The sequence below is a fragment of the Megalobrama amblycephala genome, linkage group LG4 (assembly GCF_018812025.1).
Source record: "Megalobrama amblycephala isolate DHTTF-2021 linkage group LG4, ASM1881202v1, whole genome shotgun sequence".
NCBI classification, from domain to species: Eukaryota; Metazoa; Chordata; class Actinopteri; order Cypriniformes; family Xenocyprididae; genus Megalobrama; species Megalobrama amblycephala.
The window spans coordinates 27,602,980-27,626,586 of record NC_063047.1 but is presented as its reverse complement, the minus strand read 5'-3'; the positions used below and the strand labels follow the sequence as shown (position 1 = coordinate 27,626,586).

At 39.1% G+C, this 23,607-nt stretch overlaps 1 protein-coding gene across 1 annotated transcript in view; it reads left to right on the top strand.

Annotated features, from left to right (window-relative positions):
* Positions 1-23,072, top strand: part of fbrsl1 (fibrosin-like 1) — a 342,013-nt gene extending 318,941 nt beyond the window's left edge. Inside the window, 13 exon segments of the mRNA XM_048188682.1 lie at positions 7,505-7,874; positions 8,148-8,404; positions 10,312-10,574; positions 13,657-13,707; positions 13,946-14,041; positions 15,994-16,065; positions 16,208-16,237; positions 16,341-16,412; positions 16,651-16,783; positions 17,750-17,833; positions 19,640-19,723; positions 20,280-20,553; positions 20,646-23,072. Coding sequence (XP_048044639.1) covers positions 7,505-7,874; positions 8,148-8,404; positions 10,312-10,574; positions 13,657-13,707; positions 13,946-14,041; positions 15,994-16,065; positions 16,208-16,237; positions 16,341-16,412; positions 16,651-16,783; positions 17,750-17,833; positions 19,640-19,723; positions 20,280-20,553; positions 20,646-21,948 — 3,089 coding nt within the window. The 3' untranslated portion in view covers positions 21,949-23,072.
* The last annotated feature ends 535 nt before the right edge of the window (positions 23,073-23,607 follow it).

Genomic DNA, 23,607 nt, shown 5'->3' with positions numbered 1-23,607 from the left:
GTGATCTCAGTAGGGGATGGGTTTAGAAGAGCTGAAACTAAACTTCTCATATAAGTACTAGGGGGGGATTATGATTAGATTATGCAATAATACTGTAAATACTGTAGTAGCTGCATGTAATACTATACAGTGATTTAAAGTGAAACACGCCATCAGGGATACAGCAATAGTGTGGCCTACAAATCTAGTATTTTTGTTTTCTGCTGTACATTAAAATATTTTAATGTATGTTTAATCATTTCTATTTTAAAATACAGAATTTTAATGCTATATATGTAATTAATAATATATATGAAATAAATAACATCACAACATTTATTTCCATCAAGAGGTGCATCAATTTTTGCTCAAGATCTTGTATTGACAATGCAAGAGGTGAGCACTCTGTAAAGTCTCCTCCAGCACATCACAAAGACTTTCAATGAATTTAAGGTTTGGACTCAGAGATGACAATTCATACATGAAAATGATTCTTCATGCTCTCCGAACCATTCTTTCACAATTTAAGTCTGATGAATCTTGACATTGTCATCCTGGAATATGGCCATGATGTGTCTTCCTACATGGTTGTTTAAAAAATGAAAAGCTATACACTCCATCAGTTAGGGTTAGAAGAACTGTTGCCAAACATATAACATCTTAGAACCATAATAATCAGTGCAATAATGATCCAAACATAGACTCTTAAGCATTTGCTTATTTAAATCCAAACAGCGACTTTTTGTGTGTGTGTGTGTGTATGTATACCCATAAATATATTTATGGGTATACATAAATATATTTTTCACATTTTGACAGCTGTGAGACAGCATTCAGGTTTATAATCAACATTTCGGAAGCCAAAATCTGTTTCATCAGCTAGAGGAACCCACCCAGTTTGCGATTTAGATGTTTTGGCATTCTCTGTTCTTTGTTGGCACAATGAAATGCAGATCCCAGTGGATTTGACTGGTAAAGAGGAGAGAATTTCCTGTCTGGATGCAGCTAATCTGTGAAAAGATGACAGCTCTCCATGCAGCACCTGCTCGCAGGATAAATTCTTGTCTTACTCTGTTTGTTGACTTCATCAGCTGGAGGCAGCTTTTAGTTTGTTACTTGTGGTTTTATATCTGTCTTTGTGCATGAGTATTAATGTTTATTTTTTGGCACACAATGATGATGGAGAGATGTACCACAGGGTTTGCAAAGGAAATCAGCTCAGAATGTGTAGCGTTAGGCTTGAGTTCTCACAGCAGAAGGCAGTGCGGTGTGTGAGTATTTGCAATAAGCATCAATGGCCCCTGGTCATTTGGTAGAATTTGCATCCCCTGCTGCCTTATCTTAAGACCCCGTTTGCATATGAGCTGTTTTTATTACATATAAAACAGAGACAGACTAAGACGTAAATCCATAATCTCCCATTTGCATGTGCAACAGGAGACGGTTGAGAATATTGTTGTAAAGTGTGGGGGGTGGGGGGTGGGGGTGGCTTAATGGTCTGGAAATAGAAACAGTCTGCATCCCAAATCATAGTATGCAACATTAGGAATAGTGTGTCTCATGTCGAAAATAGTGTGTCCTGATTATCTATCTATCATTAGTTCATTCGATCTTTCTATCTATCGTTCTATCATTCTATCTATCTGTCGTTCTATCTATTGTTCTGTCATTCTATTTATCATTCTATTGATCTGTCATTCTATCTATCTATCTATCTGTCGGTCATTCTGTCATTCTATCATTCTATCTATCGTTGTTATTCTACCTATCGTTTGTTCGTTCATTCTTTCTATCTATCATTCTTTCTATTGTTCTGTCATTCTATCTATCATTCTATCATTTTATCTATCGTTCAATCTATTGTTCTGTCATTTTATCTATCTATCATTCTGTCATTCTATCTATCTATCTATCTATCTATCGTTCTTTCTATTGTATTTTCTAACGTACTTTCTATCGTACTTTCTATCATTCTATCTATCTGTCGTTCTCATTCTATCATTCTCTCATTCTATCTTTCTGCTTATCTGTCTGTCATTCTATCATTCTTTCTATCGTTTTGTCATTCTATATCATTCTATCGTTCTATCTATTGTCATTCTTTCTTTCTTTCTTTCTATCTATCGTTCTGTCATTCTATCTATCATTGTCATTCTATCTATCTATTGTTCTTTCTATCATTCTTTCTATCATTCTGTCATTCTATATCATTCTATCTATCTATCTATCTATCTATCTATCTATCTATCTATCTATCTATCGTTCTGTCATTCTATCTATCGTTCTGTCTCTATTTATCTGGTGTTCCATTGTTCTGCCTCTCCATAAGGCCTAGAAACCTTCAAAAAGATTGTTCAAAACATTTTAAAAAGATTGTTAAAAAATTTCAAACAAAGTTTGGTCAAGACAAGATTCAAACTTTACTTCTTTCTTTTTTTTAGCTACATATCATGATTGTATACAGTATTTGTTTCAAATTTGATTTATTTTAATTCTGCTTCCCTTACTGACAGAAAAAAATCTTTAGAAAAAACATCTTCCATTAATTTATGGACATTTCCTTCAATCCTAAATCACAATGCAATACAATGGGTAATTCAAAATATGGGGAAAATGGAATACGGAAAATTCCTTAAATTTAGCAGTATGTTGTGCCACATTTTTAGATGTTTTGGTACATTCAAATTCAAATTGGATCCTATTTGCTACTGCATATACTTTATAAGCACATGACAAACAGTCATGGACAACATTATAAAACAAATTTCTTACTAATATATCTCTATAGTAATCAGGTGTATATCAGGTGGTGATGATTTGGTTGTCTTTAAATTCATTCACTTGCTATTAGCTACACAAGTGCATACTATAAGTAGTTTAGATAAGTGACTTATAATGTGAGACTGTTTTTCAGAACACTGGAAAGAATTTCCTCTGGTAGCTAAAGCCATCTGTCTGCACTTTCATCATGTCGGTGTGTGTGTGTGTAATGGGTAGAGTACGGCAGCTCTCCAGATGTTCCAAGACGGCTGTCTGAGCCTGAAATGAGTTCAGAGGTCAAGGATATCTTAGTGGGACAGCTGTGGGGCGAGGCTGGGGTCACCCTTCTTCTGCTTGAACCATCCGTCATGAGTACACACACCCCTACTAACACTGGTGGTGGTTCCTGCCGCAGTAGGCACGTGTTGAGGCCAGAATCCCTTGAGGGATTGTACCATGAGAGAAGCAGCAGGGGGAGAGGATAGATCAATAGTCTGCTGAAGTGTCATCTGGTGAACAGGGATGCCAACACGTCCCAAGGGAGTGTCACTCTCTCCTCAGAATGTGACCTCTGACCTCTACAAATCTGTGGGTGTTCCTGAGGGCGCTCTTGTCTCTGTGTCTAATAGCTTTACTGTGATTTCACTCAGTCTTAAGAGTTGTTGCCTGTTTTATGTTCCAGATTGAAAGCGCTGTTCTGTTCGAGGCTTGAGAGAACTGTATGGCATGAAATGGCATGGCAAGAATTTTAGTAATTTTGTTATTTATTTTTCTGCACCATTTGTTGCCTGGTGGATAATAAAAAAGTCCATAGAAGGCTACCTAGTAACCACCTAGAAACACCCTACTAATAGCAACACAATGAAACTACTTTGAAGTGAACACCTAGCAAGCAATAATCCAAGCCCCTAGCGTTATAGTGGCAAAGTTTGCATGGGTAAGCAGTAAAAATCTACTCTCTTTACACTGAAGTTGGTGTGGTGTGTGGTTTTGTTGTTAGCAGGCACAGTAAATCTATCGTTGACCTTGGTGTTAGATAATGAGGTCTTGTTTGTCTCACAGAAATATTTCTGCCTTGAGTCCTGTCAGTTGTCAAAAACAAAAGTTAAAGGAGTTACAAGTTTATTTGGCACTATCTTCTCATTAAAAGAATCCTAAGGCAGAATTTCAGGGCCAAGAGTCACAATATGGAAAGCCGTACATCTTTAATGTGGCAACTTGCCCTATCCGTATTCTGATGTCTACAGTAAGGTTGACATATTAACAATTTTCCGCAACCAAAAATTGACAGTTTCGCAGGTGACAACCTTAGCCATACTAAGACACGAACAGCCACTGCCAGCAGCGTGACATCACACCGGCTCGTTTCGAATGACATTGTGTCATATTTTCTGCGAAATGATTACGGCCGCATTCTAGACTGGGAAGAAGCTTCTTCATTACATACAGCAGGCATCCAGACGAGCAGAGACATTCACAGGGCACTTTTTTAATGAGAAAGAAGCCGAGCTTGTATGTCTTGTCCTGCCTGCTGGCTGCCATTATGACCCATTAGAATCATCATTAAGAGAGAGCGCAGGGCCCATTGTGCCTAAAGTGCCACGGACTGCTAGCTGAGGAGCCTGACTACCACTGTCCGCTTTCACTGTACGAACGTGCCTCGGAGACTGGTTTCCAAGGCAACGTCACCAACGGGCAGCGTATTTCTTCTCTGCTTTGTAGGAAAAGGCAGCAAGACAGGGTTATCCATGAGTGCATCTGTTTAGACCTTTCCAAGCAATTGGGTAGAAGTTCTCGTTTTGCGCTAATCTTGTACAAGGCTCTGCCCTACAAATCCTAACCGCTGCTGTTCCCAGAAAACCTTCCAAAGCCAACCCAAAGCTGCAAGAAAGGACACGCTCCACCACCTATGCATTTAAAAGCACAAGTTTCCTTCTAAGAACATATTCTGTTTGTAGACATGGGCTCATTTATGAAGTGCGTCACATTCGGCAGGGGAGAAATATGTCAAGAACTCGAGCTAGCGTTTTTATCCCTCAATTATTGGTGTCCATTAATGATTAAGTGGTATGTTAATACAGCTCAGATATTCCATTAGGAGCGCTGGTCTGAGGTTTTAATGGCCTGGGAGAGAGTATGTGTACTGCAGGCTTTCAGAGTCTTTGTTTGAGGTTGCACTAAGCTGTTAGGAATGAGGACTGCATTAAATGTGCTAATTAGTGGCCTGGGGAAGATATTGTCTTAAATTACTCTCTAACTCTCTCCATCTTTCCTTTCTGTGTTCTTTTCTAGCACTATTGCCAGTAAAATAGGCATGTGTGATTGTTGGAACAGGTGTATGCTTTAGGAATGCACCCTAGATTTTGGCCAGTATGCCAACAATTTTTTCAATGTTGTGACCAATATGCAATAATTTATGGAAGCAGTTTATATCTCACAATTCTGACTTCTTTTCTCAGAATTGAGAGATATGAACTCGTCCAATTCTGAGGAAAAAAAAGACTGACTCAGAAGTCAGAATTTCTAGATATAAACTCGCAATTGCAAGAAAAAGTCAGAATTGACAGTTTATATCTCACAATTCTGACTTTTTATAGACTTTTTATACTTTGTTATAAAGTCAGAATTGTGAGATATAAACTCTCAATTCTGACTTTTTCTTGCAATTGTGAGTTTATATCTAGAAATATATCTGACTTCTGAAAAAGTCGCAATTAGCTTTTTATTCTTTATTCTGTGGCAGGAACAAGCTTCCATAATAATTGGCTGATATTCAAATTCTGTAATATTTTGTGTAAAACATGTATTCAGTTTAGTGATGGCTGATATAAGTATTTAAAAAAAAAAAAAAAAAAGTATAAGATGTAAACAAGTTGTTGAATTTAAAGGTGCCCTAGAACTTTTTTTTAAAAGATGTAATATGACTTAAGGTGTCCCCTAAATGTGTCTGTGAAGTTTCAGCTCAAAATACCCCATAGATTTTTTTTAATTAATTTTTTTAACTGCCTATTTTGGGGCATAATTACAAATGAGCCGATTCAGGGTGTGTGGCCCTTTAAATCTGGTGCTCCATGCCCCAAGAGCTCGCGCTTGCCTTAAACAACATAAAAAAAGTTCAAACAGCTAATGTAACCCTCAAAATGGATCTTTACAAAGTGTTCGTCATGCAGCATGTCTAATCGCGTAAGTACAGTGTTTATTTTGATGTTTACATTGATTCTGAATGAGTTTGAGGCTATGCTCCGTGGCTAACGGCTAATGCTACACTGTTGGAGAGATTTATAAAGAATGAAGTTGTGTTTATGAATTATACAGACTGCAAGTGTTTAAAAATGAAAATAGCGACGGCTCTTGTCTCCGTGAATACAGTAAGAAACGATGGTAACTTTAACCACATTTAACAGTACATTAGCAACATGCTAACGAAACATTTAGAAAGACAATTTACAAATATCACTAAAAATATCATGTTATCATGAATCATGTCAGTTATTATTGCTCCATCTGCCCTTTTTCGCTATTGTCCTTGCTTGCTTACCTAGTCTGTTGATTCAGCTGTGCACATCCAGACGTTAATACTGGCTGCCCTTGTGTAATGCCTCGATCATGGGCTGGCATATGCAAATATTGGGGGCGTACATATTAATGATCCCGACTGTTACGTAACAGTCGGTGTTATGTTGAGATTCGCCTGTTCTTCGGAGGTCTTTTAAACAAATTAGATTTACATAAGAAGGAGGAAACAATGGAGTTTGAGACTCACTGTATGTCATTTCCATGTACTGAACTCTTGTTATTTAACTATGCCGAGGTAAATTCAATTTTTGAATCTAGGGCACCTTTAAATGTATTTATATGTATAATAGCTGTTGGATTGAATTTGGATATTTATAGATGATATTATGGTGCACCTTCCCTTTCTTACCCCTTGATTATTTTACTATGATTTTACATTTTGAAACATTTTAAAAACTTTTTTTTTTTGCACTGTACTCCGATTAACTGAGCAAAAGCAGAAGTTCCTCTGTACAAAGATTTTGGCAGCGTTATGGAAATCCCTGGAAATATCTTGTGAAAAAGAGAGTGAGCGAGGGGGACTCTGAAAGGCCAGTATAAAGGGTGCATGATCCCTTTTCACAGCACAATTGAAACATAATTATTTCATGGCAGACTGTGTGCTCTGTAAATCTATGAATGGGAACGGCATTTAACTTTAATTAGCTCTGATTTATTCATTCTGACTGGATTGCTTGCAGAAAATTGGATCATCTGATTATAGTCAAGCATGAAAATGACCTGATTAAACACTTCATAAAACCCATGGAGAGAGAAAGAAATACAGAAAGAAAAGGAACCTGGGATAAACGATAAAAGGGAGATAAGAGAGACGAGGCACAGAGAGGAAGACCGTCAGACAGATGTGGATGTGTTTGGTGCTGTGGCGTATGCCAGCATTATGCACAGTGAGCAGAGAAGGCATCGCAGCTGGTTTCTGTTCACCCTGCTGCAAACTAATGGTTGGATTGGCAACCCAATCCCACGCTATAGGTTACATGTCTACAGCTGTGCCAAACTGCATGTGTATTTGATTTGAGATGCTTGCATGCACCTGAGCCACAAAAAAAAAAAAAAAAAAAAAAACTGTCACTTTCCTTTCCTATGGTGTGGACAAAATACACTCAATATGGCCCAAATGATCTGTTGCTTTGGGGGAATAAATATAGATACGGATTTTAATCTCTGTTTTATCTTTCTTTGTTTCTAGTTACGCCAACGAATGAGAATCTCGGGTCCAAAACTTCCAGCTCGACCAAAGTGTCTGGTCTTCAGCGTAGCCAGGAACAGAGTAACGACGTTTCGTTTGTCCCGCCGATCTCAAGTCCGACTCCTGCGTCGCCCCCTACGGGGTCTCCTGCCCCTGCTGCGGCGGCAGCCCCCCCGCCTCGACCGCACCCTATCTCCCCAAACCCTCTCAGTATCAAGAAGGAATCTGTGCCCCCTATCCCCACCCCTCCCCTCCTGAGGAACCAATCACATTCACTGGAGCACAGACTCCCACCCCCGTCGCACCACAGCCGGCCAATCATCAGTCATCATCATCATCCTTCGCCTTACAGCAGTCTTCACGACATCAGGTTAGTAACTTTTTTTTATAATAAACTTTAAATTAAATGTATTTATGTTTGTATATAGATATAGATATGTGTGTGTGTGCGTGTGTATATATATATATATATATATATATATATATATATACATACAGTAAATATGTAATTTTTGTAGTTTTAGTTTTATTTTGTAATAATAACTGAAAATTCGACACTTATATTTTAACATGGCTATTAGTTCATAAATTGTCCTAATATGAAAATTGTTTCTCATATTCTGTCTTTTCTTTGTAATCACAGCAACAACCCTTCCACTCTTCCTCCCAAACACCACCTGCCTCACTCCCCTCATCATCTCAGCGGCCTCCCGTCTCCTGCTCCTCCTCTTCCTCTCTCCATAGCCGGTCTGCCTTCCTCCCACTACTCCCTTCACTCGCCCTCTCACATCTCCAGCCATCCGGCCATGTTCGCCACCCCTGCTACACTGCCTCCTCCGCCCACCCTACCGACCAACAGCCTGGTGGTGCCAGGACACCCTGCCGGACCACCCTATCCAGGTAAAAAAAAAAAAAAAATCCCAGAACTTTTTACGTTGTAGTTGGTGTGAGATTTGAGAATATTTCTGACAACCAGTAGGTTCAGTTCTGCAATATAACAAATTAATAAAAATATTGAATTAGCATAAGGGTGTGTATACATTACAGTTTACTCTGCATCAAAGAATGCTGCAAATCCACTGATTTCAATTTGGATGGTGACTTGGGGGAAAAGAAATTCAAAGCATGAAAAGAATGCAAATGTTTGCAGTGAAAACTTTAATTGCAATGCACTATTACATTAGCATCCATTGACCAATGAGAATGGAGGGTCCAGTTTTTACCTAGCTTTTACCAAACCGGCAGAATACATTTATAGTATTTCTGTTCCTCAAATGCTCTGTTGCAGCTTTTTCTAGTGTGTTAGTGCCCAAAACTTGGACCACAAAAATATAAACATTGTTTATTCATCTAATGTATTAAATTTATCCTATTTTGAAGATTTAAATTAGCAAATTGTAATGCTAGTCTACACACATTTGGTTCCCACAAATCTAGTGACACTTCCTACAGTTACTATACTTTAATTTCTCGATATAAAACTCTCTGCTTGTTGACAAATAACCCATGTTAAAGCTTTACAAACAGCTTTACAGGCACAGTATTCAGTAACAACAGCATTGCTCTTAAATTCTTTTCAAGATTTTTCAAGAGCGAGGCGAGATGGGGCACGCTTCAGAGGTCAGCATATGAAAAATGTGGTCCTGTTTCTACAGTATATGATACCTGTAATAAAGAAGGATGCTACACTGTTCTTTTCTAATATCTGGATCCTGTGCCTCAGAAAGGCACTTCAGCAGTAAAATTCTGTTCTAATGGCTTCTATTTTACCTTTGACAGTTATGTCAGTTTTTAAATGCCTTGTTTGATACAATATATACTATATGCAAAATTTGAGATGAAAATTATACCTGCCCTTTTCATCTCTGCCTTTCCTTGTACGGTAAGTGTATTTTTTTGTTGATTATTGGCTTTTAGACGCCAATTCCAGACAGTATAGTGCTACACGCTAATCTAAATCTAAGGCTCAAGTGTAGAAATAACAAAGTATTCAGATAAAAAATTGTATATTTAAACGTGCAGTTAGCCTCTACAGTGTAATCCTTTCTGTAGCTGCCATCACTAAAAACATAATATCTTAGATCACTGTAAAAAACCAAGTGTAGACTCTAAATTAAACGTTTATATTGATGTCTTTTAAAAGCATCAAGCAAATGCTTAAAGATTTTTTTTAAACTTAAAAAAGGGTCTTAAAGGGATAGTTCACCCAAAAATTAAAAAAAAATATATGCAAACCTGTATTCATTTGTTTCTTTTGTGGAACACAGTTTGTTTAGTTTTTTTATATATTTACTTTGTCTATACAATGCAATGTGGTCAAAATAGGTTTGTTTGTATTCTGCAGAAGAAAGTAATTCATACAGGTTTGGAACGACACGAGGGTGATGACAGAATTTTCATTTTGGGGTGAACTATCCCTTTAAGTCAATATAAGAGTCTGTGTATGTCGGGTCAAGTGTGTGTGTGTTTTCTGCTGAGGTGACTCTCGGTTCTCTCTTGTCTTTAGATACCAGCCTGTTGATATCTTTCAACCAACCAATCATGTATTGCCAGCCTCATTCGGGGATTCTGATTGGCACTTTGTCACAGGCAACTCTCTTACCTCCACCAATGAGTCCTCACGTAGAAAACCCTCACACCTTGAATTGGAGAAACAGAGAAAGCCAGGTGACTACCCTCTTTCGCTTCTTCCTACCGCTGTTGTGAAAACTCACTGGCCGCCCTTGCCTTTTTTTTTCTTTTCCCTCCCGTGTCTTCCCCCTCTCCCCCCTTTCCCTCCTTTTTCCCTTCGCTCTCCTTTCTTGCAGAGCATGATCTTCTGCGGCAGGAGCTGAACAACCGCTTCCTGGTTCAGAGCTCGGAGCGAGGTCGGGGGTCGGCTCCAGGGGCGACAGGGTCGCCGTTGGCCCCTGTGTCGCTCCTCCGGGCCGAGTTTCACCAACATCAGCATATGCACCAGCACCAACACACGCATCAGCACACCTTCACGCCCTTCCCTGCCAGTCTGCCCCCGGCAGCCATCATTGGGCCGCCCACTGCACCTCCCATGGTGCGTACCCCAGCCAGAAATGTGAGGATAAGTAAAAACGGATAGATTTTACTCCCTTCCTTACCTCCCTATTCCCACTTAAAATTCTCCAACCTATTTAAAACAAGCTGGCCATCGTATTCTTCCAGCAATTGACACTCACAATCGTGTTGACGTACTGAATATCAGCACGGCCCCATCACCGTCATGCTGATATTCGGGCTAACAGCACGAGTAACTCATATTTGGCATATATGGCAAGTTATTTTGTCTACCGTTGCTCCTTTGACTAAAAAAAGTTACAAACGGAGCCAAAACAGTTAAATGTAAGGGAGCAACGCACAGACTGGCAGCATGTTTGGAACATTGCAAACACTGACAAGCGAACTGATGCAAACTGTGAAGCGGAACAGCGTTCATTCGATCATAATAGCGCACCGGAACTAATTGTTGTGTAATAAGTAATAGAGTTTACAACCCACTGCTGAGGCTTAAGGCACATCATGAACCAAGCCTGATCTTAAACAGAGGCCACAGGGTTGAAACAGTTTCACAGCACCATCTCGATGACATAACCTATACCCATCATCCTAACAAGATAAACTATTGTCCCATGACGACCACAAATATTGTAGCTCTTCCCCTAATAAAAACCCTTTTTGCTGCCATGTTGACATGCCGTACTCGTTGCGCTTTTATAGTGTGAGCCAGAGATGTTTTATTGCTTTCATATGAGCAGAATGGTGATGTTTCTGAGTGCTGGGGGCTGTTTGAGAAAAACAGGAGGCAGACAGAGTCTTATGGCGTGACTGAGGTACAGACAGAGCTCATTCTATGTGACACATTCAAAGCTTGCGGTCAAAACATAATGACCTCACCGCAGATGAAAGTCATGACATCAACGGGGTTGTTTTGATAAAGCGTAATTGCTTCCGTGTGCAAAGCGGCTATTAGAGGCAAACTTTGGCAGCCTGTAATCAGATAAATTCAGCTCCTCAAAGTTAGCTAGCCATATGAAATGCATTCAGATCTCTGAAACGTATTCAAACAGGAACGAGAGCGTCTTATCTGAATACTATCGCTGCTGTCAACCAATCCAAAAGATATTATGTCAGAGCACTAGATGAAAAGTAAGGCATTTTTGAATCATAGATTACCATCTCCAAAGATTAAAATCTGCTAGCATATTAGCTTAAAACATGCCATATGTTTGTAGTTTGCTGTTCGGATTCTTTTGTGGATTACAGAACTGTTTCATCGTCAGAAATTGAAACACTGAAATAGCGATGAAAATGTCTTATCTCTTGTGCTGAATGACAAACACACCACCACACCTTCCTCGAATGTTTTACAAGATGCAGGTCTTGTTGCTGAACTGCTATTGTTGAATTTCTTTCAACACCATGTGTTTAAATGTGATGTTTTCTACTGACAAATATACTGCTGATTGATTTCTAAAGCTGTTTGGTCTATGCATAAGAAAGAAATGTTGTGTTTACTGGGGCCAATATAAAAATAACAGTTTGATTTTTAAGTCAACATGAGATCAAAAATAACCCAATTTACTTCCTTTATGCATGTTCCTGGTCCTATTGTGCATAATTTATTGGTACATGTTATCCCAAAGAAAAAATATTCTTTCCTGACAAAAGGAAAAATACCTTTTGTAATATTCAAAAATGTGTCAGTTCAGAAAAGTAAAGTGGGTAGCGAATGCCATTTCATGTTGACTTTGAACAGTAACACACTTCATATAATGTCTTTCTTGTTTTCTTTTCTTTCTTCCCCTCTTTCTAGCTCTTCTTATGTAAAGATTTAATTGTTTACAGATGTAATATTGAGCCTTGATTTGCCAAAGCTGTTTGTTATAAAGCCCTGACAGGGGCTGTGAATTATGAAGCACTGTTTTTTTTATAGACAACTATAAACCTTTGCTGTATTTACTCGGCAAGTGTTAACCATAAAGCAGGCGTGCGGCCCTCGGAAGGATCACAGAAGTGCAACACGCAGGGAAGCCAGATCAGCGATTTTTCTCAGCCAGGGCAACCTCATGTGTTTGATTTAGGCTAATTATCACCACACATTCATACCATGCAGGATAAAAGCAGCTTATGCCTGCTGATCTGTTGGAATATAAAGTCTGTATCATAAGAGGGCTGTGGTTCAAGCGCTCGCGCTTTTTAAAGAAACACACACACACACACACACACACACACAGTGTGTCCTAAGAGTTTATCCACTTTTATTACCATCACCTGAGACATAAGACGACAGGCTTCTGTAGAAACAACACTATATAAGTGGGTTTGTAAAGGATTTGTATGTTTCTGTAAAAGAACCTGGAGTGCTAAAGGCTTGAACCAGTTGAATTAAGGTGACTTAGACACTTGTTTTATTAACATAATAGAAAATGTTGCAAAATAAAAGTCCTCTGAAGTTTAGCATGAATTTTAAAAATATATATATATATTTTATTAAAATGATTAAAAAATTAAAAATTTGGATTAAAGTTATGAAATTTTATTTCCATCACATTTGAAATGAATCTCTAAAAGTGATCATAAACCATTTCAGCTTTTTTTTTTTTTTTTTTTTTTTATGAGTCTTGAATATAGAATATAAATATAGAATATCACCACATTCACATGCTGTTTCTAGATGCTATCCTATATTTACGCTGCTATCTTTACTCTCAAATTGTACTGTTTAACTAGAACTTGAAAGAGTTACTGTCTATATGTATTTCTTAACTGTAAAGGAATGACACTGCCACATAATAAGTGGCTCATGTCAATTTAATTGGAAGTGAAGGGTGCCTTTCATTTGTTTAGCAATCTGGTTTGACTCTTTTGTGAGCGTATTCCCACACTCCGGGTCGGCTCTGTGAAGCCTGTGCCAGCTGCGGCTGCTGTGGTTTTCTTTCATGTGACATTGAATGGCTGTTTTACTGTGTAATTGTTTTATTAAAAGGGTGTAATTTATTTGAGCTTCATCTGCTTTTTATTTGACTATGTAAGCACACTGCAGTAAAACTCTCTCATGTTTTTGGATACAGATGCCTTTGAATTTGTTGATATGTTTTTAATTTGCACTCTCTCTCTCTCTTTCTGTCTCCCTCTCTCAGTTCGACAAGTACGCCCCAAAGCTGGACAATCCTTTCTTGAGACATTCAAATGTAAGTGGCAACATGTTTTGACTGCATAACCCTTGCTTTGACTGAAGATGAAACAGATTGTCAATTTTGTTAATTTTGAGACATAGGCCTATTTGTAAACTTTTTGCATGTTTTTAAGCTTGCTTGGTTTGATGTTGTTTTCAAATATACAGGATAGAATGGTTGTCATAGTTTAAAGAGATGAGAGATGTCAAAGAATTTTGTAAAAATTTACATTTACATTGCTTTTTCTTTGCAGTTCTTTCCCTCCTACCCGCCAACAATGCCGGGCATGCCTCCATTACTTCCACATTCAGGGCCCTTCAGTTCACTGCAAGGCGCCTTCCAGCCAAAGGTTAGATCTTAACTAACACTATGCCTTCATATCATGTGGGAATGTGTACAAACCTGTTTTGACTTGAGCAGAATGAGAAAGAGAGAATGTGGTGGTTCCACACTGTTCACATTTACCTGTTGTAGCTTATCAACATTGTGGTCACAAAATAGATGCTGACAGAGTCAAAATGTGCCATCAGAGAAGCAATACTGTTTCGGTCAATAATTGATTTTATCCTTTCAAAACTATTTAGGATGAAACTTTTTTTTTTTTTTTTTTTTTTTTGCGGTTGACAATTTTGGTGCATCAATATACAGGCTTCCTAAATTTTAGTAGTTGCTTAGAACAGATCCAGATCGGAGTCGTGGTCTAGCGTTGTTAGCCTAGATTTGAATCTGTGATGGCTCATGTCTAAGGCTGCGTTCAGACTGTCGGTCCAAATCCAAATTTTGTGCATATCCGATTGAAGTCCGATCAGATTTAGCAAGTGTCAATGGCAAAAAAATCACATGAAATGTGATTTCTACAAATCTGTTTCACACTGATATAAAACCACACATGCCAGCCTCCTACATTTATGCCACTGCCTCATAAGACGCAGTAGTCCAGCGTGGCAGCTACACATTATCAAGTTGTAAATCAGACAACATCTGTATTGCAAATCCCTTCATGTTGCAGTCGGTGTTGATTTTGGCGTATACCTACCTACCAACGCAAGTCATTGCCATGGAAACCAATGCAGATATTCCGGAAAACGAAAGAGCAGCATGGGACACACAAATCAGATCTGAACTGTTGCGATGCGTGTGTGGACAGTCGATAATTTTAGATCACATTCCAATCGCGTACACAAATAATCGGATTTGGACTGACAGTGTGAACGTAGCCTCAATCCCTTCTCTCTATCCCAATCATTTCCTGTCACATCTTTACATTTGCTGAAAATGAAAATGACAGAGTCCAAAAACAAAAAAGTAGTACGAAAGTAGCCATTAATTTAAAACATTCCCCATGTATCCCTGGTATTGTTAGCATTACATTCTCTCTGTTTTCTGTATCGAGTAGAAATGTGGCATGTCCCCTAATCTAGAGCCCAGCCTCTCCTTACCATTAGTATTTAGGGTGCTTTCAAATCCCACACAGCTGCATTTATACTGCAGACACACTGAGAAATCTACCACTGCCACTTTCTTCACTAATGGATTATGCAAAGAGGCATAGGCTCAATAACCTGCTGGAGGCTTTGTGTTAACTTTAGACTTAGCAATGTGGTCTTGAGCAGGCTGGTTGGTTGGTGTGTGTGTGTGTGTTATATAGCTTTCTCTCACTTGTTGTGTAATGGTTTTTACCATTTTTGTCTTAAATAACTCTCTCTATTGTGTTAGCTACTAATCAAAGGTAGAGCAAGTCTGAAATTTCCAACAAGTATGAAGTTTATTAGTATAAATGACTGTGGCATTCATGAAACTTGGGACTGAAGTGAAGTTTTAAACTTTAGGCTACACCCATGATGATTCACATGATTTATTATTTCCTGAGCTGACGTTTCCTTTTATAACATTACGTTTATAGGCTTATGTTCTATTTAAATAGCCAATAGGCTTTAGTTACGTCACAGCGGTGAACTATGTTTTTCTAATTTGCTTGTCTTTTGAAAATGCATATTTCTGCCAATTTTACAATAGCATATAGACTACCTTAAAATTAACACACAGACTACAAGCCACAAAACTTCTGTTTTGATTTCATAGGATCTTCAGATCGTACAAAAGCAAAATTCATGTTTTCTGGTCTGAAAATTAAGATGTTTTTGTTGCCAGGTAGATTAAAGTCATCACACCAGGAGCCAAAAATGCAATGCAGTGCAATATCTCTAAACAGTGCATGGTTGAAAATAGTAAAGAAACTGACCTCAGTGTCATGCTATGTTCCATTAGCTTTATCTAAAAAGGTCTTAATTTTCTCTTCAGGCCTCAAACCCTATTGATGTTGCAGCAAGACCAGGAACGGTCCCCCACACTCTCCTTCAGAAGGACCCGAGGGTAAGCCGCCCACTCTGGAGATCCACTCAAGAGATTAGCCATTACAAACTAATGAGGATTGTGGTGTTTTCAGCATTTCAATGACTTGAACTTTGTTAGAAAACATTTTTCTCTATTTTCTCTGTATTTCTTTTCATCACAGATAACAGATCCTTTTAGGACCTCAGTAAGAGTAAGCATCATATTTTCATTCTCCTTCAAATCCCTACATTTTCCACCTTAAATGCCACTGCCTTTGTGCTAATGCTTTGAAATTTCTGCTTTGCTCGTGTCAGAAGCCAGGTAAATGGTGTGCAGTGCATGTTCAAATCGCCTGGCAGATCTACCACCATCAGCAAAAGATGAAAGTAAGTTCTCTCGGAAGTCAAGAAGAGGTTCAGAAAAGACTTCTACTCGTCTCTTTCCTTAAAATAGTATAGCCTTTAGTGTGAGCGAATTACAAGAATGCATAAGTTCACATTGTAATGATTCGTGCGTTAAAGTTATTTTTCCTCATTAGGGAAGGTTTACATTTGAATTGTGTACACACAAATATCATAAAGTCACATTGAATATAACCACAAAATGACATTTGTCCCTCAAAAGCAGATGCACTTGGACCCGCATAAACTGGACATGAATGGAAAACTTGATCTATTCAGCCGTCCTCCAGCTCCAGGTGTGTTCCCTGGGTTTCCCTACCCTCATGACCTGGCCAGACCCCTCTTCTCATCAACAGGTGTGTGAAGAAATGATGAAATAAAACTTGACTCTATTTACTCTCTCAGTACACATTCCTGCTCTCATTATGCATAAGGTTATGCATAACATCAAATCCTACCATACATGTTTTTCTCATTGAATATCCTGTAAAATGAGTAACAAACAACATGTCATATTGACTTTAAAGATAAAAAGATGACAGTTTTAGATAAAAAGTTGCAGTTACACAACCTTTCCTGGAAATAATTCCCTTTCCTGCTGATAGGGGAAAGCCTGATGCTGAAATCACCGCTAGACCTGACCACTTTAAGATGTTCTACTTGTATAAAAGTCATTTTCATTTCACTTATAAACTATATTTACAATGCAATCAAGATAGTGCCATCAATCAAAGATCTTGTCTTGTAAATTATACTGCAATATCTTTATTGGTATGTCTCCAGTATAATAAAAATGGATTTGTATTTTCTCATTTGCATGTTGTTATTTTGAACATTGTCTTGGCTCGACGCTGGGGCTACAGGCTTGAATATAAATGCTTTTACCTGATATAATTGACTGGTAGCTCTTTGTTGAAGGGCAACATGAGCGTGTCTGCCCTTTGGATTGTAATTATGCAGTGTGGTGTCATGAAGGAGCTTGTAATTGGTTTCTTCATTAATGATACACACTAACAAATGACATATGAATAGACAGTTGACCCTTTGAAATGCAACCTGAACACTCAATCTAAGACATCACTGTCCCTTTTATTGTCTGGGTAAACTACTCCGTTTCCCATCCTATTACTGGTAGTCCCGCCCCAAACTCACACCGTTGGTTGAGCCAGGTTTGCTTCTAGTGCATATTAAACTGGAACAGGAGAATGTATTTAAACTAATCTCTCTTGTCTTATTGTACACTATATAGAGACTACATCTGCTTCTGTTATGGTGAATAATTTAGCTGTTTGGCTTTTTTAATTGTTTGCTGCATTCAGTAGGATCGGGACATCCAGCTGCTTCACCCTATGGACCGTCTCCTCACCACGCTGGCTTCCTGCCTCCTAGCCATTTGGCAGGTAAGTGTAAGTAAACCACCATTTTAAATAGTTCTTCTTCTCTATGTCTTTCTGTAATTCAAATTTAATACATTCATCTGATGTTGAAATCACTTTTTATTTGATGTGAACATAAGCAAGGCAAAGAATGACAGAAATGCAATATGTTCCATGTGTTGTATTGCTGCATACCTCATTGGTGATCATTCAGCTGTAAAAGCACATCTTTCCACAAATTTCCCAAACCAAATTCCAAAAAAATAAAATAATAATTGTCGAAATTAGTCATGGCCTAGTGTAGAACCTTTAGATAACATGACAAATTGAAAATACTGTACTATATCCCTCACAGCCTTGTTTTTGTTTCCGTCAAATAAAATATAATGTCTACACTAAAGCCTGTTAGTCTGGTATAGGTCGGCTCAGAAGTGTCTCCCCAAAGGATCAGATATTATCAATTTAACCTTAACTTTCAAAATGTTTTTAACAATATAATGATTAATAAATTATTTGGAAACTTATATTTATGGTCTTATTTGTTTTGTTAGTGTTTGGAAAAATACTTCATAAGCAAAATTACTTCAGATATTAAGGCTTGATATTTAATCTTTAATGTAAGTTCATTTTTTGCTGAACTGGAAGGTGTTTAAAAAAGCAAAAGCAAGTGAAAAAACTGCCACTACCATAAGACAAAATACACTTGTAATCAAGATATGATATAATACAATGCAGTGATATAATATCTAATGCAGTGTACAATGACCATGTTTTTTTTTTTATTATTATTTCTTGTTTTTTATCCACCAAATTATCCCCCCACACCCTTTTGTGTCAGAGACCGTTCTGACCAAAACTCAACCTTTGTTTCCCACAAAAAAATACAGTATATTTCTCTATCAATGCATTTTTACTGTGCTCTGCTTCGTTCAGATAGTGTTCTCCTACAGTTTCTATCAGATATGTTATTTTAGTTCTGTGATGAATGCTGATTTCACACAGTGAGTTTTCTAGTCAATCCAGTTTGAGTTCATAAATACCTGGGGCCCAAAGGAAATGGAGAGAAAACTAGCAAAATGCAGAGTTGGTGTTGCCTAGTAGTTAAAGCTTAGGACTGGTAATCAGAAGGTTTCTGTTTTCTGAGTCAAGAACTTATCACTATTGTGCCCTTGAGCAAAGCACTTAACTCCAGGTTGCTCCAAGGGGGATTGTTCATGGAAATTAGTGTATTGTGAATTTCTATGGATACAAGCATTTTCTAAATGACTGCTTGTTTGCGTAAGTACGCTGTGAATTAGTCATAAATCCATTCCTGTAGTTCAGGAATTTAAATTCATGTTCCACATTGAAAACACTGAATTGTGTTTTTTACTTCTGTGGGCTGAAGGTTGTTTGTTTTAATTATATATTAATGCAACTGCATTAATGATTTGGGCTCCTTCATCCCTAGCAAGGTAAGTATTAATACATAGCTTAATAGGGGTAAGGGGTAAGTAGATGGAAGGATCACAGAAACTTTTAGAGGAAATGGGAGACACATGAGCTGTTTTGCTAGCTTTCATGTAATCATTTTCCATATCAGACATTTTAAAATGTCTCTAGCAATCGCACTCCAATCAGGTATCGCTCTTCATGCCAGCACCTCTCGCTGCTTAATCCACAGCCAGTGAACACTCTCCAACAGTCTTACTGGGAGAAATAAACAACCCTTAGGGAGTTAGAATAGCAGCAGTAACAGTGACGCAAAAAACAAAGCTGGCTTGTAAGAGAAAAGCCGGTTGGAATGGTCGGGCACCTCCGGCCCCGCGTCGCTAATCCCTGTTTGGCATTTTGCAGATCCATTCAGTCGCTCCAGTACCTTTGGCGGCCTCAGCAACCTTTCAAGCAGTGCCTTCGGTGGATTAGGCAACCCAGCCCTCGGTAAGCCCCGGCCCCCGGCCTCTAGCTCGACTCAGTGCAGCACAGCTTAGCTGTAGACCACAGAGAGTGCAGAGGGAATAAAAAGGAGGTGGGAATGAAAGAAAGGCACTTAGCTTTGCTGCAAATGCAAAATGAGAGTTAAAGGAAGCAGGGGGAGGCAGGCATTACCGCAGACAGGCCTTTGCCAAATTCACACCCCAACTCAAACTCGCAACCCAACTAGTTTATCATTGCTCTTGCATTTATTAGTTTCTCGCAAAGTAGGGGTTCGCCATATCTCATTTCCTCTCCCTTCTTCCTTCATTGGCTGAACGGGACTACTTTTAGTGAAACTGATTGCATTGAAATAGAATCTCTATGGAACGCTTTGCTTTTCATAGCTTTTGACCCTGCTGGGTCATTCTTTTGTTCTTTGCTAAAAAGTCTTCAAAAGCAGCCCTTGGTACCCCATTTGTAGAAGAAACTGCACCATTAACCTTTCAGTTTGTGTATGCAGAACCTTGACAGAACTGGACATTGATCTGTTAAACTGATGTTATGTTTCTTGTTATTTCAGGGGCCAACAGTGTGTTTGGACCCAAAGAGGGTCCAGGGCTGCATGGTCTCAGTAGTCCTCATCACGACACCTGGAATCGGCTGCACCGGACACCGCCCTCCTTCCCGACCCCTCCACAGTGGCCCAAGTCTGCAGATGCAGAAAGAAGCAGCTCTGCAAACAGCCACGATAGAGATAGAGACCGGGAGCGAGAGCGAGAGAAAGAAAAAGAAAGAGAAAGAGAAAGAGAAAAAAGGGACTCTTCTGTTGGGAAAGAGGAGAAAGAAAAAGACAGGTTGGTGTTGCTGATTTCATGGATCAAAGCATCTTATTTTGCCTACTTTTTGTCTCCTAATTCAACTAATGATGGGTTCTTTCCTGTTGCAGAGATTCTTTAGATCGTAATCGCCATTCAAACCGCTCATCTCCAGCTTCCGCTCCAGTTAGCTACCAGATCAGCAGCCTGATCCGCTCAAATAGCCAGAACTCGACAGACTCTGGCAGACACCGCAGTGGCAGTGCTGACCGCAACCGAGAGCCTGAGAAAGAGCATTTGGAGCGCCAGCGAGAGGCAGGCATTTTAGGAGACGTAAAGGTGAAGGAAAGTCGTTCTCCAGGGAAGGAGATCACAGACAGACGTTCCTCGGATGACTCTCTCAAATCCATTCACCGATCGCCCTCTCCTTACTCGAAAAATGTCCTTAATGATGCAGGAATTAAGATGGGTATCCCACAACCTCTACCGATTAAAGAAAGTGAGAGGGATAGAAAGGAAACCAGCTCAGGGGATCTGCTACACAAGGTGAAGAATGACATGAAGATCAAGGAGGAACGCAAGGAAGATCAGGATGTGATGGTGGTTGGATCTGAAGCTGCCACTAAGCCTCAAGTCCCTCCTCCACCTCATCAAACCACACCAATAGCTCATCACCACCATGCACTATCCCAACAGCCTCCTCCGCAATCTCCACGCTGTAGTGACCCTCCGACACAGGCCTCGCTTCACGGAGTACCCATGCCGCACTCGCTGCCGCTCACTCTTAGCGCCATGCATCAAATGGGGAGTCTGAATGCGCTTGAACGCACCCGCATGGCACCTTTTATGGGAGTCAGCCCTCTTGCAGCAGGTCGAGACCGCCTTCCACATCCGGCGTTCTCCTGGGATCCTCTACGAGAGGCTTACCGAAACCTCGACTTACAGCGGCGCATGGACTTCCAGCTTCGCTCTGAGCCTGGACACCGGTTCCCTGGCATCTATGATCCAGAACGGCCCTATCGGGATCGGGAGCCACATGACTACTCGCACCACGAGCACCTGCTGGAAGTTCGGCGGGAACAGGAGAGACTGAGACAACAGGCTGAAGAAAGGGAACGGTTGCATTTACGGGAGGAACTGGATCGGGCAAGGCTTCACCAACTTCACCAGTCGCCCATTGAAGGACACTTACCCCACATGCCACCATTTATGTCACACCTTGGCGGGATGCCGTACCCAAGGCTTAGCCCTTCAACTGGACATAACGGACTTCTTAACCGGACACCCCCAACTGCAGCACTAAGTGCCCCACCACCTCTGGTACCCTCTGGTGCTGCCAGATCAGCGTCGCCAAGACGGACTACGCCAATCACCACCCAGGACCCTCGGGAGTACTCACCGTCACGCAACCCCAAAGAAGTGGAGGCACGGTAACGTACTAGGAAGGAAAATGCCTCACTTGAATTGGACATAGGCAACATGCACTTATTTTCACACAAAGTAGAGTAAATGATAAATAAATATGTGTAATTTGTACAAAGATTTGTACCTTGGAACAAGCACATCAACTGGCTTTTTTAATTGATTGGAGTAGAAGAAATGAGTTGGTAGCTCCGAATATAAGACATAAACATGAACTACCAAACAGAAATTTGATATTAATATATTAATCCAATGCCTTTTCAGTTTTCAAGTGAAAAGACATTCTGAAATTTGTTTGTACATTTCCTATCCTTCATGTACAGACATTTTTTTTTATGTATTTGCATTAAGTTTCATTCGTTCCCTGCCCTGTATTTATCCTAGTGAGCTGCCCGATATGGATGTCTACATATCTGAATTGGTATGAACTCACTGTTTGACAGTTGATTTTCTCTATGGTACCTGGAGATATTCAGTGCTGACCATGTACAAAGTTACATTTCGGAGGGGTTTTTTTTTCTTTCTTTTTTTTTCTTTTGAGATATGCAGACAAATATGCATTACAATATTCTTGTTTGGTTTATGTAAAGTTTAAAGATATTGTAAATATCTTGTTGATATTATTCGGAACGAAATGACATTGTACATTTGTTAGGCTTTTTAAATGTTTCTAAAAAACAATGAAATTAAACAGAACCACTTCCAGGTTGAGAACCATGGTGACGGAGCTGTCCAATCAAATGGGGGTGAGGTCATGGCGATGCGATCTATGCAAAGAGGATTAAGAGAGTTCTGATTGGACGGTTGTCAAAATGGAGTTCTAAAGTGAGAACCTGGATACCTGTTATTCATTTGTTCAATTAAGAGCCAATGAAACAAACAGCTATAAACTTCCGGGTCATAAAGGAACTGCTTTAGCAGTTAACACTTCTCCAGCCACAAAACCTGGACATCTGGGAAACATATTGGAATGGTTGGGGTGGCAATAGACTCTTTCTGTCGACCTTGTGGTGTTGTGCAGTTGTTTTTCTTAGACTCTTGTATACAAAACAAGTAGAGCTTTAGGCGTGAAAAAATGAAAATGAACATTCATGGTTTAAAAATGTATGGAATAAAGGTTGGACCTTATATCTGCATACCTGTCTGCTAATTTAATTATAGTCTTCAGTACTGATTTTCTGAATGTTGCTCAAGTGTGAAATGTTTCATACACAAGGATGGGTTAATCTTACTAAGAAATAAGTAGGGTTTTTTTTTTGTGCATTTTTCACATTTATTTTATTTTTATGACAATGAAACACGTTTTACCCTATAATGAAAAAGAAAACCTTATTCTCATTACAACAGTAACAAGAATCACTGACTGATCAATTTTATGATATTGTTTATAATTTAATTATTCTTCTTATTTAGCATAAACTAGATTCAGTGCAGCAGATACTACTGTGATTTATTCTTCAAATTGTATTTTGCAAATGTACTTTGCAATTTAAATATTTATACAAAAATTCCTTGAAAAATAGGGTTAATTTTCTTTATGCAAAGCATTATTTTCCATTGAATTAGGGGTGACATTTCTTGACAGTTTTCGTGAGATTCAACCGGATTGCTTTTGAGAAGATACTTTGCAAAAAAAATGTACAAACAAAACACTGGACCAGTCCAGATTTC